General features: G+C 55.5%; 1 protein-coding gene across 4 annotated transcripts in view; it reads left to right on the top strand.

Moving 5' to 3' along the window:
- The first annotated feature begins 1405 nt into the window (after positions 1 to 1405).
- LOC144717947 (focal adhesion kinase 1-like) overlaps positions 1406 to 27241 on the top strand; it is a 36248-nt gene continuing 10412 nt past the window's right edge. Inside the window, exons 1-23 of one of the 4 annotated variants that reach the window (XM_078593774.1) lie at positions 1406 to 1509; positions 1915 to 2118; positions 3669 to 4324; positions 5788 to 5951; positions 6424 to 6511; positions 6875 to 6954; positions 7984 to 8043; positions 9121 to 9178; positions 9621 to 9761; positions 10215 to 10292; positions 10668 to 10766; positions 11434 to 11575; positions 15964 to 16020; positions 16571 to 16668; positions 17372 to 17447; positions 17937 to 18040; positions 18755 to 18870; positions 20609 to 20709; positions 22023 to 22115; positions 24996 to 25200; positions 25418 to 25508; positions 26326 to 26409; positions 26600 to 26686. In XM_078593774.1, coding sequence (XP_078449900.1) covers positions 2091 to 2118; positions 3669 to 4324; positions 5788 to 5951; positions 6424 to 6511; positions 6875 to 6954; positions 7984 to 8043; positions 9121 to 9178; positions 9621 to 9761; positions 10215 to 10292; positions 10668 to 10766; positions 11434 to 11575; positions 15964 to 16020; positions 16571 to 16668; positions 17372 to 17447; positions 17937 to 18040; positions 18755 to 18870; positions 20609 to 20709; positions 22023 to 22115; positions 24996 to 25200; positions 25418 to 25508; positions 26326 to 26409; positions 26600 to 26686 — 2706 coding nt within the window. In that variant the 5' untranslated portion in view covers positions 1406 to 1509; positions 1915 to 2090. Of the gene's footprint in view, positions 1510 to 1880; positions 2119 to 3668; positions 4325 to 5787; positions 5952 to 6423; positions 6512 to 6874; positions 6955 to 7983; positions 8044 to 9120; positions 9179 to 9620; positions 9762 to 10214; positions 10293 to 10667; positions 10767 to 11433; positions 11576 to 15963; positions 16021 to 16570; positions 16669 to 17371; positions 17448 to 17936; positions 18041 to 18754; positions 18871 to 20608; positions 20710 to 22022; positions 22116 to 24995; positions 25201 to 25417; positions 25509 to 26325; positions 26410 to 26599; positions 26687 to 27241 lie in introns of all 4 variants that reach the window. The other 3 variants (XR_013585164.1, XM_078593773.1, XM_078593775.1) reach the window with 3 other exon arrangements.

Genomic DNA, 27241 nt, shown 5'->3' with positions numbered 1-27241 from the left:
AACAGGTTGAGACAAGAGGAGCGCTGCTGATCCAACCACGGCCGCGGCACGGCGTATCTGCAGCGCGTCATGTTGTCTGATTTCCCTCTTCCCTTCTGATATATATATGTGTACACGTGCATCGATGTATTTTGCGGGTTTTTTTTCGTTTGATCTCAGCGAAGCTTGTTCCGTTTTTGTAAACTAATTAATTACTTTGTTCTCAATATGTGTACTGCAGTTGCATTTCCTAGAATGTCGTGTAGAAACGAAAATACGAACACGCGTGGGTTGGAGCACGTGTGGTGGAAGTGATGGTGTGGTATTGGCCGTCGCTTTAGAAGGGGCTCATGGTCAAGACTAATGCCGGAATGTCAGCCGAAGTGAGGAAAGGCGTCTTGATAGAACGTCTACCGCGGGGAGATGGAGCGACTATTTCAGTAAAATATAACCTGGGGTATTTGTTCTCTAATCCATGTCGGGTCTTTTTCTCAATCTTGATTTGAAGCTTTCGTGACTGCAGGAATCCATACTCTGTGGTTCTTTCGGTAAAGTCACGTAGTTAGAAATAAAATAAAATCAATCACTGTCTTTTTCTCGTTTCCTCTCTATGTCACACAATGCCATTTCCACACAGCCACACATGCACACGTAAATACACACGAACGCACGTGTATTCTTAACGGTCAACGTGGCGTCTATCGCTTTCGGACGTCACCTAACGCCACGTGCGCCTACCATGGCCTGCAATAGGTGACTGCAATTGAGCGCGACTTTAAAATGATTCACCCGTTTTTCCTGCGGTGTATTTCCATCGGTCATGGTTATTTCTGCCATCAGCAAACCTGAGCCACCATGGTCAATGCTTTCCCCCATTCGTGCCTATGCATAGCTTTCTGCGGGTGAATACGCGTGTGTGTATTTACGTGTGTGTTTTTGCGTGTGTGTATTTACGTGTGTGTATTTACGTGTGTGTATTTACGTGTGTGTATTTACGTTGGGTGCGTTGGGTGGGTCCGCGTGTAAACTGCATTGATTGACAGCGAGGAAGAAACCACTGAAGTGCACGCGAATGAGATAACGAACATATATCCAGGTTTAAAGACATCGCATCGTTAATTATAATAACAACAAAATACAAGTTGAATCAGCGCGGCTTGGGCAAAGACCCGTCGTTGGGAAGGGACGATGGAAGACGGTGCAGGCTTGATGACCGGGTCGTAGCCAACGGAGAGGACATTTCGCCCGTGAGGGTTGGGTAGGCGATGGAGGCCACGGCCACGATGGCACCGGGGAGGTTCTCATCCAGCAGCGGAGTGATCACGGCTGATGGCGATGACGTAGTGGTGTGTGACATCCACCACCCCGCCCCCTGCGGTGTGACGTCACGGCCTTCGCATGCGCTCCTCGCTCTCAGCACATGCCCCAACGCAATCTGTTAAAATACCACGTGGGCGAATCGGCGTCCCTGTGTGGACGTATGTACCGACCGGTACATCTCCGAACTCTTTAAACCTGGACCAACGTTCGGTAAGTTTGAGTACAAGGGCCGGTGGACAAAATAGGTTTTATACCAAGACTCGTACCTTTCCATTCCGCGAACCGAGTTCGGTTCCTGTTCACGGACAACACCGGTGACAATTATCTGAACCGGTCCTGGGCCTCCCTTAGGTCGACTCAGCCTCAAGTGAGTATCCGGGTGCGATGTGAAAATATCGACACTCGGGAGACAAAGGCGGCACGGCGCGGTGCTGTGGCCACCCACCACCCTCTCGCGAGCCGTGCCGACGTTCGCTAACAGCACTTGCCCCAACACAACTCTGTGAAGGCTACACGGGAGATCTTTGTCTTATAGTTCTATGTGTGTGGGTGTGTGTCCGTGTGTCCATGTGTACGTACAGTGCTGAACACGCTGCGGTCTCTGCCCCTTATCAGCTTGCAGCGGAGGTTCCTGTTTCAGACTCGGCGCTCAAACGCAGAACAAAAAGAACCAGGCAGGGCTGCAGCGCTATCCAGGACCCTCACCCAGGACCCACAACGCCCGCGTGGACCAGGGCACCTTGAAGCGAGTGGCAGAGGGAGGGGTCGGAGACAACTACGAGAGCCCGGGCATGGAGCCGGGGGCGGGAGTCGGTCACGGTGAGACTCGCGCAGAGACACACGGGGCACTTGGATGCACCTTTGAAGACCAACACGGCACAGACCTAAGGGTCAGTTCAAATAGTCATCGCTGCTGTTGGTGGGCGTTGAGCGGTAATCAAACTCGGCTCGCTGGGTTCGTAGCGCAGCATACGAATCAAAGAGAGACACACACACGCGCGCGCACAGAAAGGCCGACACATACATACACGGTACATATATATACGTCTATGTGTCTGACAATGAAAGGCACACGGACCGGCTCCAGAAAGACACACGCTCGTGCAAGCACAGATATAAGCGCAGGTATTAAAAGAACACACAGACACGAAGGGGCGCATGGAGACAAAGACACACGTGTCTATGTACATGCAGTCATCATTCGCAGACAAACGAACAACCACGGTCGATCGCCACCAAGTGGCGGTGACGTCCCCAAGGCGCTTGTGCCAGGCTAGGTGCGCCTCGAGGCTAAGTGAAGTGTGGAAGGCTCGCTGATGGCAGGACGTCATAGGACAGACGCAGGTTGTCATGGGTTGACCGACTGAGACGACCGACAGATGCACCACCTGTGCTCCCCACATTAGCAACTACATTTGCAGGCTGACACAGCGTACGAGCTGGTGGTCTGGCCAGCACCACGACCAGCTACTCTCATTTAGGGTTGAGTAGACCTAGGGGACACCACTTGATAATTCATTTAAATATACGGTTCTTACTTATCCAGGACTCTTTTTCAAAAGGGTCCTGCATTGGGTTGTTTTTATTTTAAGATGTTTTCAGATAATGAATCATGAGAAACCGAAGCACCCGCAGAGAATCCACATGCACGAACGAGGAAGCAACACTGCATCCCCGTACAAATTTAACCAGGTGGCGATTAGTCCACTTGCAGTAGTTGCACAACAGCTGTGTGTGATCCACCGACCCTCGCTGCCTCGACAGTGCTGCATTTACAGGCCACGTGCATAGCCACCACCACCGCCCATCGTATCGGCGAGTGGACACGTGTTGCACGTGGCGCAGACATCATTGCTTAGCGCGCGCCACGTGGGTCGTATTCAACAATCATCGGGGGCGTGCAGTGTGGAAATACTTCATGTGTATTTGAGTGGGAAAACATTGGTTCATGCGGAATTTTGTAGCGTGTTGAGTCGTGAGAACTGGAGTTTTGGAAAACCATGATACTTATTACGTGATGATTATACGTTCGTGTAGGATCTAGAGGACATCCCTGCTCACATTTCAATGTGAACAGGGAATCGCTCTGTCTGCCAATCACGCAGCTTTACCAGAAGCCTCCGCACAATTCCTGCAGGTCCTTAACGACCACGAGCAGCGAGGATCAGAGAGAGAGAGAGCGGAGGATCACGAAAGTGTGAAGGGTGTCCCACATGCCCTGGCTTTTCGATGGCATCGTAAGCCGTGACCAGCTCACGAAAAAAAACTACGGCGGAACCAACCGCGCGCTTGACCCAACGCTCGCACAGCTCTCGACGCGTGCAACCAAAACCCCTCCGACCCCAACCACCTCACCCCCTACTCGGCAGGCCGCGCCAGGGACGTCAACGACCCGCTGGTCCCAGTTGCAGACATTATGTACGCGATGGTGAGCCGGACATCGGAGAGGTCTTCCAAGCGCCACCCGGTGCAGTCCTCGCCTCGCGGACCCGCAGGCGGCGGCCCGCTCAGTTCCTCGTGGCCCCGAGAGCAGCAGGGCCCCTCGCGCGACGACTCGGCACCACTGCCACTGCCAGGAGGCAGGGTGAGATACGCGACTCTGGCGAGCGACGGCACGGGGAGGCAAGGTCCCAGCGCCCTGCCCCCGTTGCCCAGCCTACTCCATGACCCCGCTGTGGCCGGCACCCTGACCCCGCGACCCAACAACCTCCCCCGAGCCCCTCGCGTGCAACCCAGCGCCCTGCCCCCCGTGCCGAGCATCCTGCAAGGTCCCCCCGTGCATCACGGCACGAGCGCCCTGCCTCCGTTGCAGAGCCCCCTTCACGACCCCGCTGTGGGCTGCAGCAGCACCGTGCCCGCGCTCCCGCGACCCAGCAGCCTCCTGCCAGGCCCCGGGGTGCAACCCAGCGGCGGTGGCAGCGCCATCGGGGCGCTGGGGCCGTCGCTCTGCGTACTGCACCACTTCAAGAGCGGCGCGCAGCCGGGCAGCGAGAGCGTTCCCTACGGGGAGCAGAGCACCGTGCAGGTGCGTGCTATGGGCGCGCGCGCGCGTGTACACACTGCCACCTGTTCCGCGTACAAAGACAAAGATCCCACGTCGAGTCTGAGCGGGATGTTGGGGAGAGTGCTGTTCGCGAGCACCTATGAAGGCGGGCACGGCGCACGAGGGGGTCGGTGGTCGGTAACTACGCCCGGCCGCCTTTGTTTCCCCAGTGGCGATGTTTACAGATCGCACCAGGTACTCATTTGATGCTGAGTCAACTTAGGGGATGCCCAGGACCGGTTCAGATAATCGTGACCCCACACACACCTGCCCCCCACACACACTCCTGTCCCCCACTCCCCCCCACACACACACACCTGCCCCCCACACACACACACCCACACCTGTCCCCACTCCCCCACACACACACACACCTGCCGCACTCCCCCACACACACACATCTGCCTCACCCCCCCCCCACACACCTACCTCACCCCCCCCCCACAAACCTCACCCCCCCCCACACACACCTGCCTCACTCCCCACACACACACCTACCTCACCCCCCCACACACCTCACCCCCCCCCCCCCACACACACCTGCCTCACTCCCCACACACACCTCACCCCCCCCCCCACACACCTGCATTACTCCCCACACACATACCTGCCTCACTCCCCACACACACCTGACCCAAATATAAAAACAACGATCTCTGTAAGTCTCTTGGGGGGGCAAGTTCTGTTCGCGAGCACCTATCACGTACTCGTATGCTTGTGTACGTCTCGTGCATATACCGTGTTTACTCTTGTGCACCTGTATCGTCATGCACACGTCTGCGTTTACCTGTCCACACATCGGTGTTTACCTGTGTTGAATTGTGTTCCCCCGTCAGCACACCTGCATGTGCCAGCGATGAGTCACATGTTGTCTTACCCGTACACTACGTGTGTATAGCCATGCGCATACCCCTGTGTTTACCTGTGTTTACCTGTGTTTACCTGTGTTTACCTGTGTTTACCTGTGTTTACCTGTGTTTACCTGTGTTTACCTGTGTTTACCTGTGTTTACCTGTGTTTACCTGTTTCCCCACTCCCGTCTCCACCTGTTCACAAATCCGTGTTCACCCGTGTTACACCCGTCCACACACCTTCATGTACCCGTGTTCACCCCGTGTTCCACCCGTACACACACCTGCATTTACCTGCGTTTCACCTGTACACACACTTGCACGTGCCGTGTTAACCCGTGTTCGCCCGTGTTCCACCCGTTCACACACATGCATTTACCTGTGTTTCACCTGTACACACACCTGCGTGTGCACACACATGCGCGTGCACACACACACACACACCTGCACGTGCACACACACACACCTGCACGTGCACACACATGCGCGTGCACACACACACACACCTGCACGTGCACACACACACACCTGCGCGTGCACACACATGCGCGTGCACACACACACACACCTGCACGTGCACACACACACGCACAGGACTTGGTGGACGCGATGCTGCAGGCGCGGCCGCACGCGCGCGCCATCGTGGGGCTGTTCGCGCTGCGCGAGGCCCACGTGACCACGCGCGCCTCCCGATGGCTGCCGCACACGTGGCTCGTGCGAGAGGTGCGCACGAGCCAAGTGATGCCACTGTTGTGCAGGTGAGGAGACACGGGGGGGGGGGGTGACCCCCAGCTCCCCCACCACCCCCCCCGACCCTAAACACGTGTCCGCTCAACCTAAACTCGCCCACCAGAATGTGTATTTGTGCTGGGGGAGGAATCCGATGGGCGATAAAGCTCTTTTTTTTTACAGATGTCCAGTCGGGGCACGGTGTCAGAAGGTTACAACAACAACAAACGATACAAAAAAACACGATATGAGTGCAAAGTATAGGAAAATTAAGCAAATCACTTCAAAATATATACAAATAAAATGTCTTGTAGTTCATCAGGTAAAGCCCACCGAGAGACTAACCTCTGTTTCAGAAGCGACCTGGCGATCACAAATGGTAGCTCAACGAAGTGGCTTATCATGCGGACATTTATAGCAACCAAATAATCTAAATAATCGAACCCCCCACTGGTACCGTCCTAGGCTGTTGTGATGGCAGCCCTCGCCTCTGTTCCACAGGTACGACCTGCGGATCCGATATTTGCCCAAGGGGTTCTGGGACGAGCTGGTCAAGAACCCGGTGCTTCTGACCTACCTGTACCAGCAGGTAAGTTGCGGCAACCTGCCCCCCGCCCCCCAAACACACCTGGACGCGCCGTGGATGCTGTGAGCTTTGTCTCTGTGTTCTGTGTGGCGCTGTACCCGGTGGTGTAGCGGTTAGCGCTCACGGCCAACACCAGAGACAACTTTCTGAATCGGTCCTGGGCCTACCCTAGGTCAACTCAGCCTCAAATGAGCACCTGATGCGGTGTGTAAACATCGTCACTAAGGAGATAAATGCGGTCGGGCGTGGTGCTGGCCACCCACCCCCCTCGTGCGCCGTGCCGGCCTTCATAGGTGCTCGCTAACAGCACTTGCCCCAACAGTGTTCAGGCTATACGGGGGATCTTTGTCTTTGGCGCTGTACCAGGAGTGGCACGCGTTCCACGAGGAGCACGTGGAGAGGGAGTCGGACGGCATGGCGCTGCAGCTCGGCTGCCTCAACATCCAGTAAGCTCCGCCCCCTTTCACACGATGACCACGCCCACTCAGCCCACAACCCCGCCCCTTCAAAGAGTGACCACGCCCACTCCACCCATCGGCCCACGCCTCTTCCCACGATGACCACGTTTTTTTCTTCTTGGTTCTTTCGGTAAAGTCACGTAGAATGGAAATAATAAAATGATAAAAATAAAACATTATCAAATAATTCTCACGACGTTTCGGCCACAACGCAAGCAGCCGTCCTCAGGTGGAGAACAGGTCTGTCGAGACTCTGTCTTCTCGTCGTGAGAATTATTTTATTATGTTTTCTTTTTATTATTTTATTATTTCCATTCTACGTGACTTTACCGAAAGAACCAAGAAGATGAATCCCTGCAGTCACGAAAGCTTAAACTCGAAAAATGACCACGTTACTTTACCCTCAGGCCTCGCGCCCTTCCCACTGTGCGTTTTGGCTATGATTGTTAAGCACCTGGTGTGGTGAGTTGTGCGATATTCATTAAGGGCTCTGCTGTGTCGTTCTCTGCAATACGTGTCGATGTTTTGTCTGTGTTGCTGCTGCTGCTGCTGTGCTCACGCAGCGACACGGATCTCCCTCGTGAAATAAGCGGGCAACTGGGTTAGCGGCACCATCCGTGCCACGAATGAAGATAAATAAACAAACAAACACTTCAGCAGGATCCTCCTGCATTGGGACTTTTTTTGAAATCTTAAGATTTTTTTGGGGCCAATTAACGATGAGTCGTGTTCATTTATTCAAGTTTGAATAATTTATTCAAGTGTGAATAATTTATTCAAGTGTGAATAATGAACACGACTATGTGTGATCCATCAACCCTCGTTGCTGCAGCTGCCTCCACAGTTCGATATTGGGGGGAGGGTGGTTACAGACCAGCCACGTGCAAAGTCACGGCGAACCGCCTGGCCCTGCCGCGATAATTTCTCCAGTTCCCTTTTCTAGAGATGGCGCAGAGTCCTCTCGAGTTCCCACTCCTTCCCCCCGCCTCCTTGTCGCGTGCGTGCGGACTGACGCAGGCGGACCTGCAACAGCGGCCCGTACAATTTGGGGGATAAGAAGTTCTTCGAGCATCTGGAGTGAGTTGTGACACGCGGGCAAGCCGTGGGCAGGACTACTTCCTTCCTTCGCCTTGTCACGCGAATCGTTCGGCGGTGACGCTTCTGACGCGGTGCTGCTGCGCTAACGCAGTTGGGGCCGTCCATAAATGACGTCACGCGATTTTGGACGATTTTTGACCCCCCCCCCTCCCCCTCGTCACACGGCGTCACAAAAAGTCAGACCCCCCCCCCCCCCCTCAAATTTGACGTCACAAAACTCTGCCCCCCACCCCCCAAAACCATATTTACATTTTGAAAATTAAACATGCTTCAAATCGCTTTGAACTATTGTCATTGTAGTGCATATTTAATGTGGCGTTGCACTCTGATGTTGTAGGAGAAAAAAAAGTCTATTTAATTAAGTAGAACGTGTTGTCTATATTTATTTAAAGTTGCCCATTTTAATGTGACGTCACATTTCTCAAACCCCCCCCCCCCTCGTCACAAATGTCTGACCCCCCCCCCCTCTAGGTGCATGACGTCATTTATGGACGGCCCCTTAAGAGCAACACTCCGCGTGTGTGTGGGTCTGTGTGTGCGTGGGTCTGTGCGTGTGTGGGTCTGTGCGTGTGTGGGTCTGTGTGTGTGTGGATATGTGTGTGCGTCCTTAACAGGAACTTTTTGTATATAAAATATAGGCGATTTTCTGGCAATGGCCCATTATTTCTATCACCGGACAGGTCAGGTCCCCAGAGGAGAACAGACCAGAGGTCACAACAAAACAATCGTCAGAGTCGTTGGGGAGACTAATAGTGAGACGATAAATCCCCATACCCGTCCCATATTTCTTTCGTGTAGGATTTTCCCACGTTGTATTAATTGAACACCAGCCGAACGGCTCTTTCTGCACGGTCGTGCATCATTCTCAGCGGAATTGCTTCAATACAAGCAAACTCTGAACCGGTTTCGACATTCAGTATCTCGTCAGCAGAGCGAGAGGGGGAGGGGGCACACAGCCCCGGCCTCTTCTTTGGAACGGCCAAGGGAGGGAGGGGGGGAGGGGGATGATCTCCCGGATCCCCAGCACCACGTGACCTCCCGCCTTGCTCCCCCCAGGCGCTCGGAGCGGGGTCTGCGTGCGTTCTTCCCGGAGTCTCTGCTCACCACCATGAAGGTGACGCATGCAACTCTCACGCAACCGTCATGCAACTCTTGTGCAACTGCCACGCAACTCTCACGCAACCTCCATGCAACTGTCACGCAAGACTCATTCCATATCATGCAACCTCACGCAACAGCACACCTTCACGCGCAGTCTCGCACAACCACATTACGCAACCTCACCCCGTCTCACGTGACCTCACGTGACCTCACCCCGTCTCACGCGACCTCACCCCGTCTCACGTGACCTCACGTGACCTCACCTCGTCTCACGTGACCTCACCCCGTCTCACGAGACCTCACCCCGTCTCACGTGACCTCACGCGACCTCACGTGACCTCACCCCGTCTCACGTGACCTCACCCAGTCTTACGTGACCTCACCCCATCTCACTTGACCTCACCCCGTGTCACGTGACCTCACGCGACCTCGCGCCATGCGGGTTGCCTGTGCAGGTGAAGTTGCTGCGGCGCCAGGTGCAGGAGGTGCTGCGTCTGTACGCGGCACTCACCCAGGAGCAGTGCATGGAGCGCAGCCTGCGCCTGATGGCAGCCGTGCGGCCCTTCTACGAGGAGCGCGTGCCCTGCGAGCTGGGGGTGCGGGACGGGGGGTGTGGTACGGGGGTACGGGACAGGGGTACGGGAAGGGGGTGCGGGATGGGGGTGCGAGTTGAGAGTACGGGAATGGGGTGCGGGATGGGGGTGCGGGATGGGGGTACGTGATGGGGGACGAGGTGGGGGTGCAGGATGGGGGTACGAGGTGGGGGTGCGAGTTGAGGGTACGGGAAGGGGGTGCGGGATGGGGGTACGGGATGGGGGTGCGGGAAGGGGGTGCGAGTTGAGGGTACGGGATGGGGTGCGAGATGGGGGTACGGGATTGGGGTACGAGGTGTGGGTGCGGGATGAGGGCGCGTAATGGGGCTCGGGATGGGGGTGGGAGATGGGGGTGCGAGATGGGGGTGCGAGATGGGGGTGCGGGATGGGGGTGCGAGTTGGGGTTCTGGGTGTTAGGTCCATCCTGCTGCTCCCACCTCCCCGCCTCCCCCGCAGAACGAGTGGCCCGTGCAGGTGCAGCTGGTGATTGGACCCGACAGCGACATCAGCTACTCGACAGACACGACCGCCGAGGTGGGGAGCACCTGTTCACACCACCCCTCACCTGGCCACCCACCCCTCACCTGGCCACCCACCCCTCACCTGCCCACCCACCCCTCACCTGCCCACCCCACCTCTCACCTTCCCACCCCTCACCTCACCTGTCCACCCCTCACCTGCCCACCCCTCCCCTGTCCACCCCACCCCTCACCTGTCCACCCACCCCTCACCTGCCCACCCTTCACCTGTCCACCCCACCCCTGTTTACCCCACCCCACCCCTCACCTGTACCTCCCCACCCCCCGGTTGCCCTTTACCCATACTCGCGTCTCACCTGCCGCTCGTGCACCTGACCTTGACCCTTCGCCCCTCTTCCCCCCACCCCCTCACTCCCCCCCCCCCCGCCAGCCGGTGCTGCTGGCGCGCTTGGACGCGGTGTGCCGAGTGGAGGCGGTGCAGGGAGCGGAGCGAGGCTGCGTGCAGCTCCGACTCAGGGACTCGGGCACGGTGAGGCGCGCCACGACTCTCGCCGCTCACGCACGCACAGACGGTGGGGGTAAGGGGGGGGGTCGTGGGGGTTTCAATCCTAGATTGACCCCTCTTCTCGCCCGCAGTGTAACCCAGCAGTGGATTGACCACAGCCGGTGATGATTCCCTGCCGTGGGACCACTTTAGCCAACGCCTGGGAGAGGAGGTAACCAGAGGGCACCCGACTCATCAGCCTTGCCTGCTTCACGGCCAACGTCGGCGATGATCTGGAGCGTTCCTGGGCCTCCCCTAGGTCGACTCAGCCATGTATGAGTGCCCGGTTCAGTGTGTAAATCGTCAGCATTGAGGAGACAAAGGCTGGCTGGACATGGCTGCGGCCACACCACCCAATAGCACGTGACCTAACAGCCTGGTGTAACTACAAGGGGGGTCTGTCTTCGTGTCTTAATGTATTCGTGTGTTTGTGTTAATGTTTGTTTGTGCGCGTGTGTGTGCTCCTCCCGCGTGGATATGTGGTGCAGCGGTTAGCGCGCTGCGCTACGCACCTGACAGACCGAGATCGATTCCCGCTCACGGGCCACCAACACCAGTGACGCAAATGTCTGCCCGGTCTTGGGCATCGCCTAGGTCGACTCAGCCTCAAACGAGTACCTACACGGGGGATCTGTGTCTTTGTGTCTCCCAGCCGCTCATTCTCCTGGTCCGGGGGTCGTACGAGGCCGAGTCTCTCTCCACGCTGCTCGACGGCCACTGCCGCGTGGCGCAGGGCGGCGTGGACGGGGGAGTCCCCTCGCTGCTGGGGGCTGGGGGGCCCAGCGGAGCATTCGGTGAGACGGGGGGGGGGGGGTAGCCCCGAGCATCCCACACGAAGCCACCTCGCACACACAGCCAGTCGTCCAACACGAGTGGGTGAGCACTCGACGATTAGGGGCCGTCCATAAATGACGTCACGCACGCGGGGGGTTAGGCATTTGTGACGATGTGTAACGAGGGGGGGGGGGGTTGAGAAATGTGACGTCACGTAAAAATGCGTAACTTTAAATAAATATAGACAACACGTTCTACTTAATTAAATAGACGTTTTAATCAATGTTTTCTCCTACAACATCAGAGTGCAGCGCCACATTAAATACGCACTACAATGACAATATTTTAAAGCGATTTGAAGCATGTTTTTTTTTTAGGGGGGGGGGCAGAGCTTTGTGACGTCATATTTGAGAGGGGGTTTGACTTTTGTGACGCCGTGTGACGAGGGGGGGGGGGTCAAAAATCGTCCAAAATCGTGTGACGTCATTTATGGACGGCCCTTTAGCCCATCGCGCTTTGCGAGTGAGTCGCAATATAGGTGTTCACCAGTGCTAGTACTGGTTGGAACCTTCTGGTTACACCAGCCCACAAGGGATTATTGTGTCCGTCCGTCGTGCAGGGGGGGCTGGGTGGGAAGGGAGGGGCTGGGTGGAGAGGGGAGGGTGGGGCTGGGTGGAGAGGGGAGGGTGGGGCTGGGTGGGGAGGGGAGGGTGGGGAGGGGCTGGGTGGGGAGGGTGGGGAGGGGCTGGGTGGGGAGGGTGGGGCTGGGTGGGGGGTGGGAGGGGTGGGGCTGGGTGGGGAGGGGCTGGTCACCCCGTGGTGCTCTTATAAAACTCAACGTTTAACCAACTCACGCCGGCTTGTGCCCGCCCTCACAGTCGGGCATATTTGCGGAATACACCACGCCGCCGTTGACCCTGGCCATTGACCGAGCAACCCAACGTTCCTACCAGCTCCCTCCGCAGGAATGTGTTTTAATATCGCTTGCGAGTCGCTAGCGGAGGGCCGATGACTGACTGAACGATGCGCATTTTTTGAGATGCGAGATGCAATTTTGACATGGAGTGCTCCGAGTTGTGGCGTGCAGCTGCATCAACAGGACCAGGGCGAGCGTTTGTAGGGGCGAGTGTTTGTAGTGTTTTTAGGGGCGAGTGTTTGTAGGGGTGAGTGTTTTTAGGGGCGAGTGTTTGTAGGGGTGAGTGTTTTTAGGGGCGAGTGTTTGTAGGGGTGAGTCACAGCCCGCCCAGACAGCACCAACGAAGTGTAAACTCCACCACGGTGAACCGGTTAACCGAATCGATTTTAATTTTGTGTTCGCTCCCACGCCTCCCTTTATCTCCGGAGCAGCAAATGTAAACATTTTTGCCAATAATTTCGGTGTCTTGTTCGACTTTATTATTATTCTGATTAAATAAGAGTGCTGTGTGGGTACTGATTGTGCTGTGTGTATGTATGGTGTATGTACTGTGTGTGTATGTACTGTGTGTATGTACTGTGTGTATGTACTGTGTGTGTACTGTGTGTGTATGTACTATGTGTGTATGTACTGTATGTATGTACTGTGTGTGTACGTACTGTGTGTGTACTGTGTGTATGTACTATGTGTGTATGTACTGTATGTATGTACTGTGTGTGTACGTAGTGTGTGTACTGTGTGTATGTACTATGTGTGTATGTACTGTATGTATGTACTGTGTGTGTACGTACTGTGTGTGTACTGTGTGTATGTACTATGTGTATGTACTGTGTGTGTATGTACTGTGTGTGTATATGTGCTGTGTGTGTACTGTGTGTGTACGTACTGTGTGTGTACTGTGTGTGTGTATGTACTGTGTGTACGTACTGTGTATGTACTGTGTGTGTGTATGTACTGTGTGTGTACTGTGTGTATGTACTGTGTGTATGTACTGTGTGTATGTACTGTGTGTATGTACTGTGTGTTTACTGTGTGTGTGTATGTACTGTGTGTGTACTGTGTGTATGTACTGTGTGTGTACTGTGTGTGTGTATGTACTGTGTGTGTACGTACTGTGTACGCATGGCACACTGGGTTGAGTGTGGGGACAGAGAGAGAGAGAGACCGCAGGGCAAGCCTCACTTCCCTTCCCTCTCCCACATCCTCGCCATCCTCTCACTCGGCTTCCTGCTTGGCCCGGTCACACGCCAACCCGGGCCGCTCCACCACCCTGCTAGCCCAGCACAGCCCAAATGAAACCCACGTTCTCAAACCATGCTAGCTCACACTAGCCTCTCAACCCATGTTAACCCATGCTACCCTCTCAACCTATGCTCACCTCTCAACCCAAGCTAGACCACACTAATAAAATAATTCTCACGACGTTTCGGCCACAACGCAAGCAGCCGTCCTCAGGTGAAGACCAGGTCTGTCGGGAAGACAGCGGCTGTCTCCCCGACAGACCTGGTCTTCACCTGAGGACGGCTGCTTGCTTTGTGGCCGAAACGTCGTGAGAATTATTTTATTATGTTTTATTTGTATTATTTTATTATTTCCCTTCTACGTGACTTTACCGAAAGAACCAAGAAGATGAATCCCTGCAGTCAGGAAAGCTTTAAATCGAAATTTAGACCACACTAGCTTCATAATCAACGATTTTTGGGTTTAGATCGCGTTATTTATAAATGTGTCGTAACCCTCCACCACCCGACACGGCCAATCAGTAAAAAAAGTGTCACGTTGACAAAAGACAAATAGTTCACTGCTTTAGCCCACCGGTGTGTTGAAGCGTGAAACCACAACATTTACAATTTGAGTACGACGTTTCGCTGGTAATTGCATCCAGCATCATCGGGCAATATGAACAATATTGGTCGCGATAGCCTACGTGTTAAACACACTAGCTTCTCAACAAACGCTAGCCTCTCAACCCAAGCGAGCCTCTTCGATTAGCACGGTTGGCTACGTACGGCGCGAAAGAAGTCCCAACGTACATGCATAGCCCATGCGAGCCCAGTAACCTAGTGCACAGTCTAGGAGCTCACCCCCAGACCAGGAGTCGAACCCTAATGTTTGGGGGAGTGGGTCATGAGAGCCAAATGGGGGTGGGGGCGGGGGGGGGCGGTGTTGGGGGTGTACCGGTGTCGATCCCCTGCACGTGGCGCGTGCCACTCTCTGTGTGCGCGTCACTGTCTGCGGGTGTGTCCGTGTGTGAGTGAGTGAGTGAATCTGTGAGCGTCATTGTCTGCGGGTGTGTGAGTGAGTGAGTGAATCTGTGTGCGTCACTGTCTGCGGGTGTGTCCGTGTGTGAGTGAGTGAATCTGTGTGCGTCACTGTCTGCGGGTGTGTCCGTGTGTGAGTGAGTGAATCTGTGAGCGTCATTGTCTGCGGGTGTGTCCGTGTGTGAGTGAGTGAATCTGTGTGCGCGTCATTGTCTGCGGGTGTGTCCGTGTGTGAGTGAGTGAATCTGAGAGCGTCATTGTCTGCGGGTGTGTCCGTGTGTGAGTGAGTGAATCTGTGAGCGTCATTGTCTGCGGGTGTGTCCGTGTGTGAGTGAGTGAGTGAGTGAAGCTGTGAGCGTCATTGTCTGCGGGTGTGTGAGTGAGTGAGTGAATCTGTGAGCGTCATTGTCTGCGGGTGTGTGAGTGAGTGAGTGAATCTGTGTGCGTCACTGTCTGCGGGTGTGTCCGTGTGTGAGTGAGTGAATCTGTGTGCGTCACTGTCTGCGGGTGTGTGAGTGAGTGAGTGAATCTGTGAGCGTCATTGTCTGCGGGTGTGTCCGTGTGTGAGTGAGTGAATCTGTGTGCGCGTCATTGTCTGCGGGTGTGTCCGTGTGTGAGTGAGTGAATCTGAGAGCGTCATTGTCTGCGGGTGTGTGAGTGAGTGAGTGAGTGAATCTGTGCGCGTCATTGTCTGCGGATGTGTCCGTGTGTGAGTGAGTGAATCTGTGAGCGTCATTGTCTGCGGGTGTGTCCGTGTGTGAGTGAGTGAGTGAAGCTGTGAGCGTCATTGTCTGCGGGTGTGTGAGTGAGTGAGTGAATCTGTGAGCGTCATTGTCTGCGGGTGTGTCCGTGTGTGAGTGAGTGAGTGAATCTGTGAGCGTCATTGTCTGCGGGTGTGTCCGTGTGTGAGTGAGTGAATCTGTGCGCGTCATTGTCTGCGGGTGTGTCCGTGTGTGAGTGAGTGAATCTGTGTGAGCGAGTCGGTGCCTGTGAGAGTGTCTGTGTGTGCGCATTTCTCGGTGTGCGATTGTGTCTGGAGTGCCTGTCCCAATCAGCCCGTCTGTGTGAGTGTTTTTGAGTATTTGTCAGAGTGTGTGTGTGTGTGTGTATTTCTGCGTGTGTTTGTGTGCACGAGGTGCTCGCAAACGGCACTTGGCCCTAAAGTATTGTAAGGCTATACGGGGGATCTTTGTCTTTGTACCCGTGACGATGCGTGGCTGCCCTCGTACAGACGCCGACGACTACGCCGAGATCCCGGACGATGACAGCACGTACTGCTGCCTGCCTGGTGCGCGCCCTCTACACGCACCACGCACTCACACCACGAACCACGCACTCACACACCACGCACTCACACACTGCACATACCACGCACCATGCACTGCACACCTCAAGCATTGAACACACCACGAACCATGCATTGCACATCCCACGCAATCACGCACTGCACACACCACGTAACTCCACGCGCTCCACACCCCGTGGACCTGACCACCACTCGCAACGCACACCCCGCACCCCATGCACTGTGAACGCCACGTGCGCCGCGCGCCACCCACCACATACCACCTCGCCCACCACACACCACCTCGCCCACCACACACCACCTCGCCCACCACCTCGCCCACCACACACCATCTCATCCACCACCCACCACACACCACCTCACACACCACACACCACCTCACCCACCACACACCACCTCGCCCACCACCTCACCCACCACACACCACCTCACCCACCACCTCACCCACCACACACCACCTCACACACCACACACCACCTCGCCCACCACCTCACGCCGTGCCCCCCACCCCCCCTACCCGTGTCACCCAAAGTGCGCCGAGGCGAGGTGGCGCGCGCCAGCGTCCGCGTCTCCGAGTGCCTCGGGGAGGGACAATTCGGGGACGTGCACCGCGGGGTCTACACCGACCAGGTCAGGCCACGGGGCCCCCCAGGGGACCCCCAGGGGACCTCCAGGAGCCCCCCAGGGGTCGCGGGCTCATGGGGGGGGGGGCAGAGCGAGGTCTTGCAGACACGGACTCAGTGGGACGCGGCCTCAGGGATGACATCGGGACGTGAGGACCCAGGGACACGAGGTCTATCTCCGCACATCCGATTAGCACGATTGGCTACGAACGGTGGGAAAGAAGTTCGACGTACAGACATAGCCCATGCTAGCCCAGCAGAGCCCATCCTAAATCCCCGACATCTCGGTGACTCGATGCATCTGTATCTCTCCGTTTGTCTGACGATCTGACCATCCGTCTCCCACTCTCCATGTACCTCCCTCGCTGTGTCTCTCCATCTGCATGACTCGCTAACTCTGCATTTATGTGGCTGTGTTTCTGTCTCTGTTCCTGGCGACCCCTCTATCCATTCGACCATCTGACTGCACGTGGTGCCCCAGTTCGAATCCCAGGCCACGGCTCACATCCGTTGGTGATTAGTCTGAACCGGTATTGGGACTCCTCTAGGTCGACTCAGCCTTAAATGAGTGTACCTGGCACAGTGTGTAGACATCACCACTGTGGAGACAAAGGCGGACGGGGAAGACATGCTGCTTGCAACAGCACCATGCCCTGTGCTGCCCTTTGTAGGGTACTGGGAGCATCGTTGTCTGCGTCTTGATCCCGCAGGACGGTGTGGAGGTGCCTGTGGCCGTGAAGACTTGCAAGGATCCCACTGTGTCCAAGGCATTCCTCCAGGAGGCCTGTACGTCAACATCACATCCATTCACATCATCATCATCATTGACGAGCACATCGCCAACAACAAGATCATCGTCATCGTCGTTGTGAACATCCTCATCACCAACAATACATCTTCATCCACAACTCATTAGCAAATTAGCATCAGCAATTTATCATAGTTTGTATTTATTTATTCATCGTCTTCATCATCGCCACCAGTTGTTTTGAACGCTGTGACTGGTGAGGGATAGTGGTTGAGTTACGATGGTGAATATGGTCGCGAGAATGGCGGCATGGTGGAGAGTGTGGTGGTAATGAGTTTAGTGGTGAGTTTAGTGGTGAGGTAATCAGTAAGGTGGTGAGGTAAGTCGGTGAGGTATTATGCTGAGGTAAGCTCATGCGTATGGTGGCTAGGTAATGAACATTTTGGTGAGTATTGTGATGAGCTATGGGTTGTGAGCGTGTTTCTGAGCTCAGCTTTGATGTATTTAACGCGCCGCGCTCTCCGCAGACACGATGCAGGAGTTTAACCACCCTCACATCGTCCGCTTCGTGGGCGTCATCGCCGAGGGAGAGCCACAAAGCCTCCTCATGGAGCTCTGCCTCTACGGGGAGGTGAGGCGGCCGGCGGGCGATGGGAGCGGTGAAGGGGGGGTGAGGTGGTGGTGATGGTGGTGGTGATGGTGGTGGTGATGGTGGTGATGGTGGTGGTGATGGTGGCGGGGAGCGGTGGTGTAGCGGTCAGCACGATGCGCTGCGAACCTGGTGACCCGGGTTCGATTCCCGCTCACGGCCATCACCGGCGACGATTTATCTGAACCGGTCCTGGGCCTCCCCTAGGTCGACTCAGCCTCAAATGAGTAATTGGTGCGGTGTGTAAGCATCGCCACTGGGGAGACAAAGGCGGCCGGGCGTGGTGCTGGCCACCCACCGCCTCGTGTGCCGCTCCGGCCTTCATAGGTGCTCGCTAACAGCACTTGCCCCAACAGTTTGGCAAGGCTACACGGGGGATCTTTGTATTCTTGTCATTGATGTTGGTGGTGGTGGTGATGATGGTGGTGGTGATGGTGATGGTGGTGATGGTGATGGTGGTGGTGATGGTGATGGTGGTGGTGATGGTGGTGGTGATGGCGGTGGTGATGGTGATGGTGATGGCGGTGGCGATGGTGATGGTGGTGGTGATGGTGGCGATGGTGATGGTGGTGGTGATGGTGGTGATGGTGGTGATGGTGGTGATGGTGGTGATGGTGGTGATGGTGGTGATGGTGGTGATGGTGGTGATGGTGGTGATGGTGGTGATGGTGTCGATGGTGGTGTGCGTGCTCCCAGCTACGCAAGTACCTGCAGACCAATTGTCTGGAGCTGGAGCAAGACCTGCTGCTTTCCTTCGTCTGCCAGATCAGCACGGCGCTCTCGTACCTGGAGAGCCGCAAGGTGGTGCACAGGTGGGTTTACGGGTCGTCGTTGTCGCTGTTGTCGTTGTTGTTGTCGTTGCTGCGTCTGGCAGCAATACGTTTAGACGCTGAATGCCAATGTCCCAGATCTGCTATCCACGACGAGAGGGCTTCGGTAGATGGAGTGAGTGCTGGTCCTTCTTCACTGAAGGAACGTGGACTGCAGTGATTAACTCTACGGTCCATACTTTGAGTTGCATGGCCACAATCGCACTACTGGTCTTAAAATTTACATTAATTCTAGATTTGAAGCTTTCGTGACTGCAAGGATTAATATTCTTAGGTTTTTTCGGTAAAGTCAAGAAGGTAACATTTTTTTAAAATTTAAATTAATAAAGGTAAAATAAAATAAAAATAAAATAATATAATAATACATTTTATGGAGTAGATGTTTGCACATCGTCGTGTGCTGATGTTCTGATGGCATTGATGATTCCACCAACCAGTGTCTTCGAGGAGGAATGGTCAGAATCAGGAGGTGTGGGATGTTTGGTTCTCGAATAAGGAGGAGGTGTTCATTATTTTGGACGACCGCGTTGTTCCACTCTGTGAGAACGCTAGCAGCGTTCTTACGGATCTGGGTGAGATTCTAGGATGACGGTGACAGCAGCTGCAGCGTGATCCCAGAAGTGGGATCGGTGGCGAGGTGGGAGGTCTTGGTTGATGGTGGGTAGGTAGTGCCGGATAATTCCAGTAGCAAAAGAAGCTACATATGCTACGGGCTCCGCACTTTCAAGGGCCCGCGCGAAATGTTTTCAAGCTATCAATTCCGGTTCGGTGATTCTGCACTTGCTCTACTACTATAGTACTATACCGCCTTCAACTTTTACGAACGACTGGGTGTTTAAGGTTAGTGATTTGTCGTATTATCTGGCTGTATAGCAAATAAAAAAATACAATTACTTTATTATGCGAGTTAAAAATTAGTGTTTTCATATTTAGGACCCCTTTATAACATATGCTACAGGCCCCGCACCAGCTTAATCCGGCACTGTGGGTAGGCGGTTTGTTTTGGCAATAAAACAACGTGTAGACTGACTTGCAGTTTGCGCGATGAACTCTGCGGCTATTTGGTGGCAGAATGTTCGCCAGAATAGGGAGCCAGGGGATCGGTGTCAGGGTTCCGTTGTTGATGCGCATCGCGTTATCTGATTGTGTATCTGGCAGTGTTGTGCATGAGCTCCTGGACCAGGCTTGTCGTGCAATTGGAGTGCAGCTGATCTACTTTGTCACAGAATAGATCACTGAGAGGGCGGCAGATGGCAGCACATCAGCTCAGGTGCCTCAGGTTGTCCCTGCAAGGTTCTGCAGCAGGGTGATTCTTGAGATGTTTTTTTTTGGACAAATCTGTTTTTACGTGGGCCTTTGTAGTGTGCAGCTGAGAGCATAGGTAATGTGGTGCATGGGTGAGTGTACAGGTGAGATGGTGCACAGGCGAGTGCACAGGTGAGCATATAGATGAGGTGGTGCACGATTGAGTAAGCAGGTGGAGGTGGTGATAGGCGGGTGCACGTCACGAACACCCTCCTGCACGTACCCTGTGACCTTGTGACCCCCGTGTCTCAACCATGACCCCGTTATCCCCATGACCCCCTGGCGTTTCTCGTAACTCCGCGTGACGCCGTGTGACCTCACGCGCACGATCGCTTGCGTGACCCCCCCGCCCGCCCCACCGTGACCCCACGACCCCCGTGACCCCGTCACCTCGTGACCCCGTGACCCCACGCAGAGACGTGGCGGCGAGGAACGTGCTGGTGGCAGCGCGCGACTGCGTGAAGCTCGGGGACTTCGGCCTCTCCCGGAGCATGGGGGACAGCGAGTACTACCGAGGTGAGGGGTGGCATGGTGAGGGGGGGGGGGTGAGGACGAGGTGAGGGGGGGGGTGAGGACGAGGTGAGCGGGTGGCATGGTGGGGGGGGGGGTGAGGACGAGGTGAGCGGGTGGCATGGTGAGGGGGGGGGTGAGGACGAGGTGAGGGGGGGGGGTGAGGACGAGGTGAGCGGGTGGCATGGTGGGGGGGGGGGGTGAGGACGAGGTGAGGGGTGGCATGGTGAGGGGGGGGGTGAGGACGAGGTGAGGGGGGGGGGTGAGGACGAGGTGAGCGGGTGGCATGGTGAGGGGGGGGGGGTGAGGACGAGGTGAGGGGGGGGGGGTGAGGACGAGGTGAGGGGGGGGGGGGTGAGGACGAGGTGAGCGGGTGGCATGGTGGGGGGGGGGGGGGTGAGGACGAGGTGAGGGGTGGCATGGTGAGGGGGGGGGGTGAGGACGAGGTGAGGGGTGGCATGGTGAGGGGGGGGGGTGAGGACGAGGTGAGGGGAGGGGGGTGAGGACGAGGTGAGCGGGTGGCATGGTGAGGGGGGGGTGAGGACGAGGTGAGCGGGTGGCATGGTGGGGGGGGGGGTGAGGACGAGGTGAGGGGTGGCATGGTGAGGTGGACAGCGAGTACTACCGCAGTGTGCGGGTGGGACGGTGAGGTGGAGCTGAGGTGTTAAAGTTGCTTGAATAAAGTGTTCATCCACAGATATTTCTATTCCACGGTACCCTATTGAAGTCAGCGTTCCTGTAAAATACTATATGTCCATATGATACACAAAATACTAATGTACATAGCAATATACTAATGTCCACGTGATATACTATATATTGCATCGATGATACACATCATACACCACATAAAACATATACGGTATATATTTAGTAAACGCATTATGTACCATATAACGGTTCTTTAATTCAACTAAGACAATATATTTGGTTCCCGGCTCACCGATAATGTTGTAACGCGTGCAGGAGAGTTTGGGGGTACGTCACACGTCCAACTTATCCCCGACATATTTTAATTTCCTTGAGGCGTTGCGGGTTGGTGTGTTTGGTAGCCGTGAAAATGAGCCATCGGATTCCTCCAGTCTAAATGAAGATTCTGATTCTGAAAGATTCTGATTCTGACATCACTCTCCCTACCAACGGGGATTTCTCAGCAACAACAATCAACAGTCATCCTCCCACGACTGGCAGCTGAGGGGGCGCCGCTGCGTCGAGATGTTAATGTCTCTCCCCACCTCTCCCCCCCCCCACGTCTCCCTCCCCACTTCTCCCCCCACCTCCCCCCCCCCCACGTCTCCCTCCCCACCTCTCCCTCTCAGCCGCCAGTAAAAGCAAACTCCCCATCAGGTGGATGGCACCCGAGTCCATCAGCTTCTGCAAGTACACGTCAGCCAGCGACGTGTGGATGTTCGGTACGAGGGCAAGGAGGGGCCCCCGGTTGGGGGAGAGGGAGGGAGGGAGGCTGGAATGGTGTGTGGAGGGGAGCAAGGTCTCTCTTTTCTCCCGTCTGTCTGGATGAAGGGCAACCTGAAAGTCCGTGTCAAAGTCAGGTAGCCGGGAAATTGGCTTCAGACGCTGTCTTCCCGACAGACCTGGTCTTCAGCTGAGGATGGCTGCTTGCGTTGTGGCCGAAACGTCGTGAGAATTAATTTATTATGTTTGATTTTTATTATTTTATTATTTCCCTTCTACGTGACTTTACCGAAAGAACCAAGAAGATGAAATTGGCTTCAGTTGATGTGCGCTGGGTTGGCCTCGATGTCTCCGTTACATTTCTGGAGGTCAGAGATTCACGACAGTAGTAGATATTGGTTAGCCATCGCACAGAGATGGCCAACCGCATCGCGCACATTCAGATGCACTTCTGCGGCCGTCTGGAACGCTCTTCCTTCCGATATGAGGAAGCCACCGGGAGCGATGCACTTTTAAATCATTATCTAGATTGAAAACTCATTTCGTTAGAACTGCCTTTTGTGTTTAGTTTGTTTTCCTTCCCCTGCACCTTCGATTTGCACGGTTGGCTACGTACGGTGCGAAAGAAGTCCAACATACGGTACATACATACAGGGACTGCGTGGGCTGGCATAGTGAGACGCGTCGACTCGCACGCGCGGAGCTCTATAGACTCGCAGAATCGCTAAGCGCTCGCAGCGAGTTCGTAAATTTGCGTGTCTGCGCCGTGCTGCGAGCACACCGCCCACCACGAGACGAGCGAGCTGCTTGGGTCTCGTGTGAGCTCCGACTGCTGAGGCGTCGAGTCCAGGAGGCTTCCGGCCTGGGGAGAGGTGTAGGCGGAGCGGTGGCGCAGCGGTTAGCGCGCTGCGGCTACGACTCCCGGCGACCCGAGTTTGACTCGCGCGCTCACGGCCAAGAACGCCAGCGATGATTATCAAAACCGGTCCAGGGCTTCCCCTAGGTTGACTCGGCCTCAAATGAGTATCTGGTGCTGGCCACCCACCCACCCCCTCGTGTGCCGTGCCGGCCTTCATAGGTGCTCGCTAACGACACTTGCCCCAGCAGTCTTTTAAGGCTATACGGGGATCTTTGTCTTTGGGGCGAGGTGTGAGCTTTGAGATGGAGAGCCAATGCAAGGAGGAAATGGGGAAGTGAGGTTATGGTTAGGGGCGGGGGCGGGGGGGATGGTGGGGAGGGAGAATTTAGAAATAGTGGGGGGGGGGGGGAGAAAGGAGTGGGGGGGGGTGCCGTCGTCGCTGGGCGAGAGAATAACCCGGTGACGTTGGGCAACAGAGCCACACGTGGGCCGTGCGGAGTGTCCATGTGTCCTGTGCATGCACTACATTATAACGATTGTTAAAGTAAACTATTCTTTTGATCATTTATTTATTGAATGCAATTCACGCGAACTGCATCTCGACGCGCCGTGGAATGTGTAACGCGCGCAGTTTCCGCAAGGGGTGAACAGGAAACCACAGACGAGGCGGCCGGGGGGTAAGCAGCCGGAACCGGTGCTAACCAACGATTGCCCAGGCTCTGCGGTTCTGTATTTGGACGTTTGGGCCAAACTCCGTCAACGATCGTACATCACGACAATCGGCACATCGTCACGTGCTACGAACACTCACTGATCGGTCGCCAACACCTCCGATGAGCACGGTTGGCTGTGTACGGTGCGAAAGAAGTTCAACGCACATCTAGAAACCGCAAAGCTTGGGCAATTGTTGGTAGCACCGACTCGCCACCTGGCGGCTGCTGCCGTTGCTGCCCTCCCGCTCGTGCCTCCTGCGGGTTCCTGTGCGACTTTGAGAGACGCTATTTGAATGAACGGCAATGGTGCCGCGGCGGCGAGATGTTAACTACCTCGCCTGGTATACAGGAGGTCGTGGGTTCGACCCCGACCCTGACGCCTGTTGTATATTTGGAGTCTGTGTGTGTCTCTCTCTCATCATCATCACGGTGGCTAAGAGATGTTAACTACCTCGCCTGGTACACAGGAAGTCGTGGGTTTGATCCCGACCCTGACGCATGTTGTATATTTGGAGTTTGCGTGTCTCTGTCTCCCTCCCCGTGGTCGCGTGGATTTTTCCACCCCACGTTTAGAATCAACAACACGCGTTTAGACGATTTGGCTGCTAAAAATGTCCACGTGATAAGCCACTTCATTGGGCTATCATTTGTGATAGCCAGGTCGCTTCTGCAAAAAAGAGCTTCATCACTCAGTGGACCTTACCTCGTAAAATGGAATAGTAACCATGCCATTTTCTTTGGATCTTTCGGTAAAGTCACGTAGATAGGTTCAAAGAAAATAACCAAAAACTACGTTCCGATCGCAACACAAGCGTTCGTCATCAGGAAGAAAAAAGAGGGGGATAGCTGCTGAGGCAGACTGTTTTAAAGGTTTAAGATGGGTGTAGCACTGTAGCCCAAGGGTCATAAACGAAGTGAGCGGGGCTAGTGATGTTAATGTGAGAAATTAGCGTGTTAATGTAAGATCGGAGAGCGGCCTCCCCGAGGGCGCGGAGGTGGCTGTGTTACTGTGAGAGATTAGAATGTAAAGGGAAGATCGCAGAGCAGCAACGTCGAGCTCGGCGAGCGAGATGGCTGTATTATTGTGGGGAATTTAACCGAAAGACCCAAAGAATATGAATTCCTGCAGTCACGAAAGCTTTAAGTCAAGATTGAACCATGCCATTGTTATATTACTATTGTGATTTGTTACGGTATCACACCGTGAGAAATGATATCACGCGAACACTCGGCGAAGGCGAGGCTCGTGGAGCCAGACTAAGGCGCTGGTTGCTCCCCCCCCCCCCTCCTGCCCCCACGCTCACCAGGCGTGTGCACGTGGGAGATCCTGTGCCGGGGAGCGAAGCCGTTCCCCGCGGTGCGGAACGATGAGGTCCTGGGGCGGCTGGAGAAGGGCGAGCGGCTGCCTCTGCCCTCCGGCTGCCCCCCCAAACTCTACCGGCTGATGGGGCGCTGCTGGGCGCGCGACCCCACGGCGCGGCCGCCCTTCTCCGAGCTCAAGCGGAAGCTCCAGTTAGCCGCCGCCACCACCACCATTACCACCGCCGCACACACCAGCGTTATCACCACCACCACACCTCGATCACCACTTTGCGCACCAGCTCAACCACGCATACTGGCACCACCACTACCACCACCGCACACAGCAGCTCAACCATGCACCCCAGCTGGAACACGCACGCGGGCACCTCCACGCACTGAGCCCCCCCTCCCCCTCCCCGTGTCCCAGGGAGATCCGCGAGGAGGAGAGCGCCCAGGGGGAGCCACGCGTGAAGGGGCCGTGGCGCATGCCCTGCGGGGTTGACCCCGGCCCCCCAAAGGTGCGAACAGCCTGTACCCCCCCCCCCCACCACCCCCCCCCCTCGCAGCGTATCTCTACTCAGGCCCGGACTGGCCATAGGGCCGATCCATTCCTCGAGCCGGTGGGTCGGTCTGTGTGGGAAAATCGCAAATGTGATCAGAGTAGCAAAAACTATTTTAATAAAAATATTGTATTACCTCTAATGTGTACGCTCCGTTACCTATTCGCGATCTCTGTTGGCATCGAGTCCCCGAATATTCGGGAGCCCCAAAGATTATTCCTCACCGGGCCCCCGATCTTTTGGACACACAGCCCCCATATGGGCCCATGAGATCGCACGGCAGAATGACGCCAAACAGTTCGTCACATTGCAACGTCGAGCAGGTACTCCGTAGCCCCCCCAATTTGAGCCCGGTGTGTTTACAAAATGCCTGGGCATGTTTTTAGTCCCAGTCCGTCACTGTCCCAACGCCTACCCCCTCTCACGGGGACCGTTCCTGGGTAACTCTTCCACTAACCTTGCCCACCCAAAAAAATGACTTAATCGGTGACAACCAAAAAAACCCCGGTGTAGTCACTCAGCGGCGGGTTCTGCCAACGCCCCAAGTAGTGACGGCTGCCCACTTGGGGAGGGGGGGGGGGTCCTAGGCTAGACTGCAGCAGAGCAATGACGTGAGGTGATTTGAGATGCTGAGGAATGTAACCAAGCGGCACCAGACATGCAAATCGTTACATCGTTTCACCTCCTACGTTGTTGTTGACGACGATGATGATGTTGCTGATGAAGATGTTATTGACGATGATGACGATGATGATGATGTTGATGGTGCCCCCAGCCCGCCCGCTTGCAGGGCTCACTCTCCCCGGGTGTGGACGATTACGCCGTGCCGCTGCTCAATCTGCTGGGGGAGCCGACCCAGGTTCGGCCCCCCATCCCTCCTCCACTCCCCCTCATCTCACCACCCACAACCTCCACCTGCCCGGATGGATTTTTTTTATTTGCAGTGGGCTCCGCGTGTCCCAGTGTTCATTCTCATGTCCCCATGTCCCAGTGTCCCTGTGACCGCGTGTCCCCATGCCCCCCCCCCCCCCCGTGTTTTGTCTCTGCAGCTTGGGCTGAACGCGTCGTTGCTGCAGGACGAGCTGCTGCTGCTGCAGAAGTCTGCCTTGGCGCGGGATGGACTGTGGCTCCACGGGGTGAGGCGACGCCACTCGGAACTCACCACCCACTCACCACTCACTCGCCACCCACTCGCCACTCACTCGCCACCCACTCACCACCCACTCGCCACTCACTCCAACCCACTCGCCACCCACTAGCCACCCACTTGCCACTCACTCACCACCCACTCACCACCCACTCACCACCCACTCGCGACTCACTCACCACCCACTCACCACCCACTCACCACCCACTCGCGACTCACTCACCACTCACTCGCCACCCACTCGCCACTCACTCGCCACCCACTCACCACCTACTCACCACCCACTCGCCACTCACTCCAACCCACTCGCCACCCACTCGCCACCCACTTGCCACTCACTCACCATCCACTCACCACCCACTCACCAGCAGTGTATGTTTGATATATTTCAGAATCAGGATATTTAGATTGGAGGAGGAATCCGATGAGCTATGAAGCTCTTTTTCACAGATGTCCAGTCGGGGCAGGTCAGCAAGTGACAATACAAACACCGATAGGAGTGCAAAGTAGAGAAATGGAAAGCAAGTCACTAAATATAAATTAG

This window comes from Lampetra planeri, chromosome 4, assembly GCF_965212315.1.
Source record: "Lampetra planeri chromosome 4, kcLamPlan1.2.h2, whole genome shotgun sequence".
In the NCBI taxonomy this organism is placed as follows: domain Eukaryota; kingdom Metazoa; phylum Chordata; class Hyperoartia; order Petromyzontiformes; family Petromyzontidae; genus Lampetra; species Lampetra planeri.
Note: the sequence above shows the minus strand (reverse complement) of the source record. Positions and strands in the feature narration are given on the sequence as shown.